The following is a 14,221-nucleotide window of genomic DNA, read 5'->3' on the forward strand; positions in this document are numbered from 1 at the left end:
ACTGCCAGGGGCCTGGAGCCATGCCGCCTGGATGAGACACATCCTCATTGCCCAGACCCCCTCACCTACCCTAGCTCACACCTTTGGGGTTGGCATTAGACTAATTGTGGTGTGACAGAGGGAAAGGGTCACGGTGACTCAGCCTCAGTGCTCACTCCCCTCATTCAAACGCCAACCTGCAGTCTCAGCATGTGGCCACAAGGGGCTCTCTGGGGGAGAACGTTTGCCCAGGGGAGGAGGGCTCTGTGGGAAGTACTGCCCAGATAGACAAGGAACTGCTCAGGGGCTCTGGCCCTCTCCAAGTGCTGAAGCCCCACTGCCCGCCTTGGCTGCCTTATCCTGATGTTGTACCCTTAGCTGTCTAGCAGCTGTTGTTTTCTATCTTAACACATTACTCCTTGCTTTCCCATGAGCCTCTCTTCTGGCCACCCACTCTACTGACCAATAGCCGCCACAGGGGCAAGTCACATCCACTTTTGTCAGTTCCACTTCCTTTAGATGAGGGCCAGACCTACACCATAAGCTCCCCGTCTTTCAGTATGTGGGCTGGAAAATTGTCCTGTTCCATCTCTTCAACACCTCCCAACTCCGCCCCCTTCTGTCTCCGCAGTGCCACCAAGGTTCGGGGCTCCCCGAACAGCCAGGATTAATGCAGTGGCTTCCTGGAGGTCCCCGTGTCTGCAGACAGCCACCTGCCCATCAACTCTTCACCCTGGAGCCAGAGAGATCTTACTCCCATCAGATGCTGGCCTTCAGTGGTTCCCCAAGTCCCAGACACTCAAATACTACCCAAAGCTCCCCAAGACCCAGGTGCCTGATTCTCCAGCCTCACGTCCCTCCTCTCTTGCCCTCCAAACAGTAGTACTGAAATACTTGTAGTTGCTCAACACAGTGTGGTATGTCAAGCCTTTGTACTTTGCACACGCTCTTTCCTGTGGCCTGATCATCTCCCACCCCTCCCCCACCTTTACCCTTGCTCCTCATACTTACTTCACCTGCCTGAGCCCTATTAATCCTTAAAAGTGCCAATTCCCCTGTGAAGACTTCGCTAAATCATAACTCCTTCCCATGCCCCAGAAACCCTCCTCTGAATAGATCCAGTCCCCAAACTCACGTCTCTCATTGTATTTGTCCCTCAGAGTTGTGATCATTACTCGTGCTGGCCTGTCTCCTCCACCATCTGTGCACCTCTGTGCGGGACCGGGGTGGCACACTGTCTGAAAGTTGTTGCACTGAGGTAGCTCCCTCTCTGCACCATCACCTCCCACCTTGAGCAAGTCCTTTAAATGCTCTGAACTTCCGTTTGCTTATCTGCAAAATGGAAAGACGTGAGAATCGGAAGGGGGCACACATATTCAAGAACTTTATAAACAGCTAGGGGCTATGCACGTGTTTTTTTTTTTTTTTTCCCTGTAAATTTATTTTATTATTTATTTTTGGCTTCTCTTGTTGGGGAGCACGGGCTCTAGGCGTGCGGGCTTCGGTAGTTGTGGCTCGCGGGCTCTAGAGCACAGGCTCAGTAGTTGTGGCGCACGGGCTTAGTTGCTCCGTGGCATGTGGGATCTTCCTGGACCAGGGCTCAGAACCCGGGTCCCCTGAGTCGGCAGGTGGATTCTTAACCACTGCGCCACCAGGGAAGTCCCTATGCACGTGTTTTTAATGCATTTTCTTCCTTCAGACTAGTGTTTCCCTGCACTTGCCTGTGTGGAAATCATAAGATCAAAGGAGTGTGATGTGATCTTTTTGTAATTTCTCCTCCTTGGGTCCAAGGAAAAGCTGGTGGAGAGTAAACCGTTAATTGTGTCTCCCTGCAGCTCCTAGTCTTCTCGGAAACTCTGGGTTAATTCTGGGGTCAGGAACCTTGTTTGGCCAGGGGAAAGAGTGCATATGTGTAGGTCCTGGGCTGTCTCCATTTCTCATCAGTGCTCCCCACCAAGTGCCCATCATTCCGTCCACCAACAGAAGAGACCTCTCCCCACCCTCCCGTGATGAGGTCTGTGGAAGTCACAAACTGAAGGTCCAATCAACAAGGATGCTCTGACCTAACAAATACTCTCCCTCATGTGAGCTTTAAGGATTTGGTTTTGGAGCCCCAGAAGAAAAAAGTTCCTGCAGATTTGGTGTGGAGAAACCCTTCTGAGCAGGGCATTCAAAAGTTTAATTAGTGTCTGGAGGAGGACTGGATGCTGGACGTTCCAGGAGTGAACGCTGGAATTTCAGGTGGGAGCCTGTTTCTGGCTGCAGCCCGGGTCATGCCAGAGGCTAGAGGTAGAAGCCTGGGAGCCAGACACAGCTCAAGGGTGGAATGGATGCTCTCGAGATAAGGCCAGCTAAGAGCTGTGAGCTCACTGAAGTTCGAAAGCCGGCTCCCAGCCCCCACCCCTCCCTCCCCTCAATCTAGTAAAAATGGATGCTCATCTCTGTAGTTTTGGAACATGATGGTAAGAATGCTGGTGCCTCGGGTTCTTGTGCTGGTCCTATCTCAGGCTTGTTTGCTTGCTTCCTTCACATACTACAGACAGGGCTTTGCATAAAGAAGTGGGCTGGTGGATCACTGTTCTGCAAAGATCCCATTGTGCGACTGGAGCAGGTTACCTTCTCTGAGCCTCAGTGTTCTCATCTGTAAAATAGGCATATCGTTCCTTCTTTTCCTAATAACCAAACAAGTGTTCTTGTACTTTACCTTAAATCAATGTAGTTTAAAGATGCCAAGCCTTTCTGACATCATTTTTGTGCATAAATACAAGTGATGAAAAGAGAAAGGCATTGGCAATAACTTCCTCACAACTGCCACGGTGATCGTAGGACCATCCTGATTTCAGAGTTAGTAAAATGTGAAAAATACAACACCTGTGTACCTACCATCTTGCTTAAGAGACAGAACAATTCCCAGCAGCACTAACAGCCTTGTGTCAACCTCCTTGACCTAGCCTTTCCACCCTAGAGAAAACTGTCCTCAAGTTTGTGTTTACTCTTCCCTCATTTTTAGCTACCCTTATTTTTTAAACATGTACCCTATGCAATCCACTGTTTGAGCTTGTTTCAGAATGGTTCCATGAGTGGAACTGTATCCCATTCTTTGGATGTTTTTAAAAATCATGAGAAGTTGATCTATGCTAATGTGTGTAGCTCATTTATTTTTCACTATTGAGTATTCCAGTCTCTTCATATCCTGCTGTATTAATTCTGCTGATAGAAATTTGGGCTGTTTCCCGTGTTTTGCTGTTAAGTTATTTTTGCCCTAAACATTCTCAGAGTTGTTTCTTAGAACATGTGTGTTTCTCCAGGGTATATACCTGGGCAGGGAACGGCTAAGTCTAGATGAGAGTGCTTGCTGTTCTGACTGCTAGCTAATACTGCCACCCTTATTTCTGTCCACTGAATAGCCCGAGGGGACATGAGTCCTGTTCTGGCTCTGTTTACAGACCTTCCGGGGGAATAAACGTTTATACAAAGAATAGGGGGGGATTCCCTGGCGGTGCAGTGGTTGAGAGTCCACCTGCCGATGCAGGGAACATGAGTTCGTGCCCCGGTCCTGGAAGATCCCACATGCCGCGGAGCGGCTGGGCCCGTGAGCCATGGCCGCTGGGCCTGCGCGTCCGGAGCCTGTGCTCCGCGATGGGAGAGGCCACAACAGTGAGTGGCCCGTGTACCGCAAAAAAAAAAAAAAAAAACAGAATAGGGGGATAGTGAAAGAGAGCTTCCCAGACCATAGTCTGACTTTGAGCCATGGCTCTGAGGGGCAAAGCCAGAAAGGAGTCGAAGCCAGATGGAACACTGCTGTTGGCGCTGAGCATGTGTGTGAGGTGGGGCTGCCCTTGCCTGGACACTGGGTCTCAGACTGTGGCACAGCTGACATCACAGAATCCACTGTGAGGCTACGGCTGGGCTTCGGGACCTAGAAATTCAGACAAAACACTGCATGCATTCTCAGATTGTATGGTTTTTTATTTAAATTGCAGTAAGGAAGCTGAAATGGGCTCTCCAGGGGTATTTCCCAGAGCCCTGGTCCCCTTTGCAGCTCCCAGCTCTAGGTCCTATTGATGGGCTTCAACGGTCACTGGCTCCATGGTCTAAGATGTCACACCAGCGATATCCAGCCCCTGGCCACTCTCTGCTGTCTCTGGGATGGCCTCCATTCGGGTCCCTTGCACTGGCTTCGCCAGGATGCTCCCATGTTTATTTCGTGATGAGGCCACTGTCTTTTTGGTAAGTCTGGCTCTCATGTTCCTGAAGAAAGTGCTGATCCTGCTGAGTCTCTTGCTGGTGGGACCTGAACGCGCTGGAGATATGCTCCTGCCCGATTTGTGCGAGATCTTGGACTCACTGGTGATGGGAGCACGGTTGATGCCTTTGGGAGCAGTGCCCTGCTCGCTGCCCCCCGGGCTGCCGTGGCCTTTGGCCTTTTGGTCATCTCTAGTGGCTCTGCGGCCGCCTGAGCACGGGCCAGCTGCTTTGGGGATGGTCTTGCTCCCCGCTGCCTCCTGGTGGCTTTCCACGGAACTGCAGAGCGAGGGGCTCGTAAGAGCTCTGTCCTCTCCCCAGTGCTCCCTCCTCTCCCTTCTTCCCTTGCGGGCCTGGGACACTCTCTGTGAGCTGCCATCCTGTTCGCTCACTTTGCCTTCCTGTGGCAAGCTTGAGACGAGGGTCCCCTCATCCTCCCTGTCGGCTCTTCCTTTGACAGTCTTGCTGGTAGGTTCTGCTCCGACCACAGTCATGCCGGCCCCTGCGGAGAGGCTGGTGGACGTGCTGGAAGCATACTGTGAATTGTTCTCAGCACCTGCCAAGGCCGTTTTCCCGCTCCTCAGGGATGTTCTGGCAGTGTCCCCAGTGGCTATGGTGGTTTCGCTTCCTCCGGGCCCGTCGCTGGCTGTGGCTGCTATGGCCGTGCTCCGCTCTTCAGCGGCAGGAGACTTGATCACTGCCGTGCTCAAAGCACCCGCTGCGGTGCCTCCTGCCACCCGTGCTGTCTCCACCTTTGTCGTTGACTGCGATGCTGACGCTTTGTCAAGCCGTGTAGTAGGCTTTGCTTTCGCGGTGGCCACATCGGGCATGGTATCGGGCTTGTGGGAGACCAGTTGGATTCCGTGCCCCCCAGCAGAAGCTGCAGGCGTGGCCCCGGCCACCTCAGGGCACGTGTGGAAGCTGCTGACGCTCACCTGGTCCCGATCCCCCTTTCCTTGGAAATCCTCCACAGCCGGGCTCCTCCCGTCCTGCTCCTCCTCGAACACAGGCATGCAGGTCATGTCCCAGACGGGAACGGCATAGGTGTGGCTTTCACTGTCCACTGGTGGTCGCAGGAGGTCAATGAGCTGCTCCCACTCGGCGAAGAGGTCTTCCCGCGCGTCCAGAGGGGGACACAGCTGCAGGTAGAAGCAGCGGCCAGTGGCAAGCTTCACGCGCAGCTGTTGTTTCTCACGATTGTGAGTGGAGATCCTCACGAAGTCCAAGGGAAGGAGCCTGGTGAGCTCTAAGGTCTTTGCAGCCTTGTGGCTCTTCCCCTTGGTGGCCTGGCTGCGCTCGGCGTGCTTTTCACAGCCGGTGGCCCGTCGGGCCAGCAGCATGATGTCTGGGAGTGGGAGGACGGGGCTGCTGGATGTGATGCCCATGGTCACCATGCCGCCCCAGTTGTGCACGTCAATCGCGTCTCCCCTCTTCGTGACCTGGATAAAGTCGCTCTCGAATACTGCTGCGTACTTGAATATGTCGTATTCGCCCTTGTGCAGTTGCTGCTGTAGCTTCCCCGTGGTGGTGTGGAACAGGTCCACCCAGGTGCTGCTCCGGGCCGTGTGATACGGGAGCAGAGAGTCCCCACTCATGGCTGTCTTTGATCCCGACAGGCAGCGCGGTGAAGGCGGGTCCCTGGCTCCTCCCTCCCTCGGCCTCACTGGCGGAAGAGCGAGCTGCGATGCTCCTGCGTCACACAGGCGTCCCTACGGCAGGTCTTCCAAGCCCGCCCCACAGGCCCCCACGTTTGCCTCAGGGTCTCCCACAGGCAGGGGTGTGGGTAGGGGCACAGATGATCCCAGCGGGGACGCTGCAGGGCGCCTGGAGCCCAGGCTGAATCTCTTCAAGTGTGTCGAGAGCTATGGTAGGCTGCCCTCCGCCTCACCTCACTTCTGCTTCTGGGTTTTTATCTCCCCAAGAGGCTGTGGTGAACTTCCGTCCTAGTGAGAGAAGTAACCACTTTCTCAGCCTAACCCCCTGGCACAGCCTATTTATCCTCTGATGCCCTTTGTGACCTATCACGGTCACAAAGCCCTTTGTGACCTATCACGGTCACAAAGCCCTTTGCCTCATCCCCCAGCTGCCCCCTCAGGGCAGGGCCCCCATCCTCTCCCAAACACCCCATTGCCCCCGCGGAGGACAGGCCCATCCTGCCAGGTACTCAGGTGCGTTACCAAAATAAAAATGTCTTCAACTGGGAAAGTTTTGTGTGGGTCCTTTTTCTTTGCCTCCCGCAAATTCAGCTACTGGATGGAATCTATAGGAATGTAAGACGACGGGATCAATTGGAACCATTTCAGCTCATGGTTTAATTGTATTGAATAAGGCAGAGTTGGCAGTGGCGATCCTTAGTGTGTCCTTTCATAAAATCTCGGTAAACGTGGACGATGGTGATTTTTAATAAAAACATTAAAATTTGCTTCTCCTAGGCACCATGCTGCATTTTTCACATATGGTGGTAAGAATCCACTGAGTTTTGTACTGTTAACTATTGTTCCCAGCTTATAGGTTAAGAAATTATGGTTGTAACTCCTGTTTAAATTCCCAGAGCTAATGGTACCAGAGGCACTATTTGAATGTAGGTCTACCTGATTTTAAAGCCTTTGTTCTGAACCACTACAGTTCTTAGCCTCACAAAGAAAGCTTGGCCCAGGCAAATGTTTTCAAACTGGACTGATTTAACTACCTTTAAGAAGACCTATTTTGTGCATTATGAGAAGTTGCATAATTAATTTTAATGTGTGTATATATGTTACGGAGAGAACCCAAGACAGCAATTCGGCTTATGTGGGGATTAAATTATCCAGGGGATCACTCAGATCCTCCCTTCCTTTATGCTTGTGCAAACAGCCTGTGTGTGGAAACCTAGTTATTCTTATGACATGTCCTCCCCCAGTGAAATGGGGGTGAGTAGCCTGAGATGTAAGCTCTGATTCCAAGAGCCTTCCAGATGCTGTCCTGTAGTAACCTCCCTACCAGGCGGAAGTGGATTGGAAGTCTTGACACCTGTGGGGAGCATGTACCATTAGACATCCTTCCTCATTGTCACTCCCACAGAGCTAGTCACAGCATAAGTGATTTCTAAATTGTGACTTGAAAGTCCTTAGAAAGGCCCTTGCTCCCAACTCTCTTTTCTCCAGTTTGATGTTATGCTTGAAATCCCACCATAGAGATTCATTCCTTGAGGGTAAAGGCTATCTTTCTGTTAAAATGCACACACCTGTTCCTCAACAGATGCCTGGATAAGCAAAATGTGGTCTCTCCATACAGTGGAATATTATTCAGCCCTAAAAAGGAATGAAGTACTGATGTATGTGACAATGTGGATGAACTTTGAAAACATTAGACTCAGTGAAAGGAGCCACATATTGTATGATTCTATTTATAGGAAATACCCAGAAGAGGCAAATCCATAGAGACAGATATTAGATTAGTGGTTGCCTAGGGCTGGAGGGGGCAGAGAATGGGGAGTACAGGATTTCCTTTTGTGGTGATGAAAAATTCTGGAACTAGATAGTGGTGATGCTTACACAGTATTGTGAATGTACTGAATGCCACTGAATTGAACACTCTAAAATTACAGTGGTGAATTTTATGACAATCATACACACACACACACACACACACACACACTCCTGCTCATTTAATAGATGGGTTAAGAGTAGTTTTCTTTTCATTGTTCCCTCTCTCAGGGGAAATCATTCAATCTTTCACCATAAAGTGTGTTGTTAGCTGTAGTTTTATTTCAGAATTGCCCTTTGTCAAGTTTAAGAAGTTCATTTCTATTCTTAGTTTTCTGGGTATTTTTATCGTGAAGGATGATTGATCTTTTTTCAAATGCTTTTCCTGCATCTATTGAGCTGATTACTTGATTTTTTTTTTTTTTTTTTTTTTTTTTTTTTTGCGGTACGCGGGCCTCTCTCTGTTGTGGCCTCTCCCATTGCAGAGCACAGTCTCCGGACGCGCAGGCTCAGTGGCCATGTCTCACGGGCCCAGCTGCTCTGCGGCATGTGGGATCTTCCCGGACTGGGGCATGAACCCGTGTCCCCTGCATCGACAGGCGGACTCTCAACCACTGCGCCACCAGGGAAGCCCTATGTATAAATTTTTATAAACTGTCCAATGTGCGATATAAAACTAACACAGCAGACAAAATCTGTGAGGAGTCTGCAATCCATCTTAAAGTTATATGGAAAATAAATACTCTTCGAATCCAAATAGGTTGATGTGTTGTAGCACAAGATCAAATTTAGGGCAAAAGAGGTAGGTTTATGGGACCTTGAACAATTGATTCAGCCATCGTAAATTATGTATGTAATGATATCATGTAAATGATAGTATATTAGGAATCAAAAATGAGAACAGAAGTGAAATCATTTTAAACTTCTATACAAATGGCAGATATTATTGTAATTATATAAATTAATATGAACACAGAGAAAAACCTATATGTTGAACTACTCCATGTTTTGAAAGGATGGGATATAGGGAAATGATACAACTCTGTTTCAGGTGGACAAGTTTTCATAGGGTGACATTACAATGCTTTAGACCTAGTAAATTACATGCTTAATGTACATGCTTAGGAATATCCCATGCTTTCAAGGCAAGGTCTCCAGCATGAGAATAGAAGGACCAACCACAGAGGAAACAGGGGATCCTGGAAATGAGAGAAGTCACGTTTATGAATGAGAGGTGGCGGTTTGTTACCCAAGTTTTTGCTGCCTCATTGTTCCAATTTCAGGGGCCACCCTTGCCTATGACTTTAAAACAAATAAACTCTTTTGGACAATGATATTTAGTCAATTAAGATGTAGAAGAGAATATAAATCAAACTCATAAGAGCAGAGAGTAAGTTGGTGGTTACGAGGGGATAAAGGGAGGGAGAAATAAGGAGGTGATGGTCAAAGGGTATGAAGTTTCAGTTACACAATAAATGGGTTCTGGAGATGTACTATACAGCATAGAGCTTATATAGCTAACAATGCTTATCCTATGTTTAAAATCTAAGGAGGTAAATCTTATGTTAAGTGTTCTTACAACACACAGCACCCCACACCACACACACTAATCATAAAGGGCAGGAGGAAACTTTGGGAGATGATGAATACGTCTGTGGCCTTGATGGTGGTGATGGATTCTTGTGTTTACCCATCAAGTTTAGACATTGAATATATATAGTGTTTTATATGTTAATCATAACTCTATAAAATGGTTTTTTTTAAAGAAATGTATACTTGCGTTGGGTTGTCTGGAATGATGATCACTTAATATAATCTGATTATTATATCTGAGTGGTGAGACATTTTTTAGCAATAATTATTTTTACCTTTGTAACTGGGTTTCTTATACTAGGCATGTATATTTTTTTGAAAAAATCCTTATTCTGCAAAACAATTTGGGAAAATAAGTACATGGTAAAATAAAGCTTCACTAGTAATAAAATGAGTGAAAACTTTTAAAATGAGCTGTTATTCTGCACTTCTATAATTAAAAATAGTAAAATCTGGGGCTTCCCTGGTGGTGCAGTGGTTGAGAATCTGCCTGCCGATGCAGGGGACATGGGTTCGTGCCCCAGTCTGGGAAGATCCCACATGCCGGGGAGCAGCTGGGCCCGTGAGCCATGGCCGCTGGGCCAGCGTGTCCGGAGCCTATGCTCCGCAACGGGAGAGGCCACAACAGTGGGAGGCCCACGTACCTCAAAAAAAAAAAAAAGTAAAATCTGATAATATTATTAAATGTTAAGGAAGGTTCAATGAGACATGTACCTTCATACACTGCCAGTAAGAGTGTACTTTGATATGACTTATCTGAAAAGCAAGTGTGCAATATGAATTTCTAAAAGGGCACAGCCTTTGGCCCAACAGTATGACTTCTTGTATCCTATCCTAAAGGAAAAAAAAAAAAATCAGAGATACATACAAAGATACAAAGACATATTATTCATAACAGCAAAATTTTGGAAACAACTAAAAATTCAACAATAAGGAAATGACTAATGAATAATTGTATATCCATTAAAAATCATATTTAGGAGACTAATGTCCTGAAAAAATGATTACTCAATGTTAAATGAAGAAAAGCAGAACTCGATTCTTATACACGATAAGGTTTCAATTTTACAAACCATGTATGGGGGGAGGGGACTCACATAGGCAAAAGACCATTGGAGTAAACATACTACAATGCTACTAGTGTTTATGTTTCTAGTTTGTAGGATTGTACATAATTATTTTCATCTTCATACCTTTCTGTATTTTCAAGATTTTCTACAACTTGAATGGGTTAAAAATCTCTCTGCTTTATCATTTAGGAAAGAAACACCCTTTCTCAAAATTTATTCTAAGAAATAATATTCAATTTTGGGGAAAAACTATCCACAAAGGAATTTATCACAGAATTATTCATAATCTTAAAAACTGAAAAAAAACCTGTAATGCCCATTAATAGAAAGGATAACTAACTTGTGCAACATCTCTCCAAAGAGTGTACCACATTAATTTATACCAATGACTAGGATGATTGTGTAAAAACAAGGAGAATGCTTAAATGAAAAAACAAAATCATCGAATGGTATGCAAAGTTTCATTTAAATTGTTGAATAAAAACAAATATACGTGCACATAAAACACTGAAAGAAAACTTGCAAACTCTCATAGTTATTATGCTATATCTGGGTTCCCCAGTGAGTGAACATTTAATTTACTTTTCTTTTCAAGCTTTTCTGTAATATGCCTATTTCCTCCTTTATGATAAAACCGATTTATAACACAAACCATAATGTCTGAATCAGAGAAGAACAATAGTACAGTCATTCATTCCAATTCTGTTTATTCTTCTTCCTTAATTTCTAACCATTTGTATGAACTTGCAACTTTCAGCCTCATATTAAGCATTAGTGTTTGTCAGTGAAGCTTTATGGACTTTAATACTGAGTTTATAAGGTATTGAGTTAATGTGACTCATTTACTTCACATTTCAGGATGTATACATGAAGAGCATCCTTCTAATGTTTACTTGTCCTTTTGGGTCAAGAATGCAGGTACTCCACATGTTTGTGACGTTTGCCTTTTGTAGGCATCCTCAGAATCAGAGAGCACTTTTTTTTTAAATGCCATTTATTAAGTAGACTAAAAATGAGAGGTGGGGTGGGAAGAAAAGCAGGAGTTGAGGACACAAGTTGAGTCTAGGATGACTCTCAGTTTCCTTTTTGACAGTTTAAACAAACAAACAAACAAACAATTCCTTCTCTACTTTGTATTGCCTGAGAACCACTGTGGTTTTGTAAAGTCTGTAACAGTAATGACATTTAATCACCCACGAGTACATTTGTTTTAAGCTTATAAATATTATGTTAGTAATACTAAACTATCTCCATTGGCTTATTTGTAAAAAGAAAAATATCTATTTATATTCCTATAAAGTTAACAATGAGGGCAGAGAAAAGGGAATGAGAAGCAGTGTTAAATCACAGTTTCTCTGGACAGAAAAACCAGACTGGGTTCTTACTCAAGCTAGCTGGTCAAGCAGCATCTGAGGAAGAGTCACAGGAGACAGAGATGATGGAATTGCCACTTTTAAGGATGACACACATTGGGTTATGTAGGATCAGATAAATTTGCTTTAAAAATCTCAATCTTTTATAACAGCACCTCATATATGTTAAGATGATGAGACACAGCTTCAATATTTTATGAGATAGTTTTCTACTTCTGATAGGTTCTCATTTAAGTTATTAAACCACCAGCCTTCACAATAAAGGGAAACATATGTACTAACCATTTTTCTCTGCTATGAAATTCAGGCTCTATAGAATAAGTAAGGTGACTTCCTTTTGGAAAGATTTTGTCTGACACTAAGTTTTATTTCTTCACTTAAGATAATAAAATTGTTTTGAAATTGTTTGTTTCATCGGTGGAGGGTGGGTGGTTAGGTTGAGAAAGAAAATAAAAGTAAAGAGCAAACACATATTATGGGAATTTTCCTCAGGGAAGTGAAAAAAGGCTCCATGGGTTGGGTGAGTTTCCCTAGCATATGGTCTTTGGACTGTGTCCTTTCTTTGCCAGTACTGATACACATTCTCCATTTCACTTTACCCAGTGTCAAAAAGTGGGGAAAGGAGATAATGACACATTGAAAAAGAAATACACACATATATATGTAATCTCATTGGATGAAATATATAAATAGTTGGAAACTTCATTTTAATTACTACCTCGTGAATACAAATGTATTTGACTCCACACTAATGACCTTGATTCTGGCACTGAACCATAACTAATGTCAAAAATTTGCAGAATTTCAAAGAAGAATATCACCTATAATATCAATGTGTCCTAACATCAAGGTCATTCTCTAATGATGAGGATTTTACTCACTTACATAATTTATGTGTAAATGAAGAATACGGATACTTTATGTTTCTGAAAGAAAAAAAAAAAAAAACTTCTACCAGTTCCAAGTTTCTGATGCCAGGTAGTGCTCTTATTAAAATAATTCCAAACGATATCACATTTCCCAAAAAATCTCTTGAGAGGGACTTGAGAGCTGCACCACTGTCTCTAAGAATTACCAATTACTGTCTTTCACACTTCCTCCTGAGCTGGATAAAAAGTATCCATCTCAAATTTATCAGCAAATACAGGATAGTTCTGGGGCCGAGAGTAAAGGAAGCTTTTCCTTAAATTGGCAGCCCTCGGAAAATTGGCCTTTCCTAAAGGTTGGAAGACTGAGCCCCCATTACCATGGCCTTTGTCAGTTTGAAGACTTTATCTGAAGAAGCAGTCCATCTGCTGTCCTCTTTACCTTGGGTTACAGGGTCAGCTAACTGTTTTCAATCCAGGGAAAATAGGTGTCTTTCAAACTGGTGTCAAGATACCCAAATGGGATAATGGGAGGGTGTTTAGTGGAGTCTCCTAGACTATACACACTGCAGAGCTTCAGATGCCCTCTCAGTGAAGATGGGCGATCGTGAGACGAGGCTTGTGAATTTCACAAGCAGGCCTCGTCTGCTTCTGCCTTCATTCCATCTGGTGTTTTAGGATCCACTGCAAAGCTGTCACAGCCCTAATTGACAATAACACCAAGTGCAAGGGGGAAAAGCCCATTTGTTAAATTACTAAGATAAAGGAAGTGTAGTAAGTTCCATGTGCTGAGATGCCTCCTATAAGGTAGGAGGCCTCACTTGTTAATTTCTGCTACCATATCCTAGAATGAAAAATGCATTTATCCCTATTATGAAGATGAGAAAACTGAAGCTCAGAGAGGTTGACTGTCTTACTCCAGGTCACACAGCCTCTGAGTGGCAGAGACAGGATTAAAACCTGGGTTGATTTGTTACCAGGACCCCTGCTTTTCCTATTTTTTTTAACCACCTCCCTAAGAAGGAGTGATATCCCAGCATGTGAAATTGTGTGTTCTCCCTGGGAGGTCAGAGAATAAAGAAATCATTGAACCCCAGAATTCAAAAGCTCCAGCAGGGTCATTATTGTGAAGAACAGAGGAAGTTATATCCTGCAGTGAATAGTTCTGTGCATTGTGATTTTCTAATGGAAAGCACACAGGCAGAGCAGAGGTGAGATACAGGGGCTGGGGGGTGGGAATAATGATCAGGCCCCAAAGAAGCAGAAGGTAAGTAATACAGTCATTCAGTGGTGGGAGAGCAGCCTAGAATGTACTCTACACAGGTCAGTGCAGAGCAGCTCAGCTCCAAACTGTGTTTTCAGTCCTTTTGGAAGCAACCGGTTTCAGGCTGCAGGTAGGAATGGCCAAGTTTTCACCTTCACATTTACACCCAGCTCTTCCCCCAGAAGATCATTCTTTGAGCTGAAAGAAATAGGAGTCAGGAGCCGTGCAGTGGTGCATGCCTGCTCAGCTTATTAAAACATGGGAAGAAGGCAATATTTCACCCCCAGAAATAAAAAAATATAGACAAGTGAGAGCAGCTAATCCATCAGAAGAAATTAGCAAGCAGAGTATGTAGCTGTTTGAAATG

At 45.2% G+C, this 14,221-nt stretch overlaps 1 protein-coding gene across 1 annotated transcript; it reads right to left on the reverse strand.

Moving 5' to 3' along the window:
- Positions 1 to 2,450: 2,450 nt before the first annotated feature.
- On the reverse strand, positions 2,451 to 6,159 carry LOC308612106 (Golgi-associated RAB2 interactor protein 4-like). Its single transcript, XM_081224371.1, has one exon. The coding sequence runs from the start codon at positions 5,817 to 5,819 to the stop codon at positions 4,074 to 4,076; it is 1,746 nt and encodes a 581-aa protein (XP_081080497.1). The 5' UTR covers positions 5,820 to 6,159; the 3' UTR covers positions 2,451 to 4,073.
- Positions 6,160 to 14,221: the final 8,062 nt, after the last annotated feature.

This window comes from Mesoplodon bidens (assembly GCF_964165515.1).
Source record: "Mesoplodon bidens genome assembly, chromosome: 2".
Lineage (NCBI taxonomy): Eukaryota > Metazoa > Chordata > Mammalia > Artiodactyla > Ziphiidae > Mesoplodon > Mesoplodon bidens.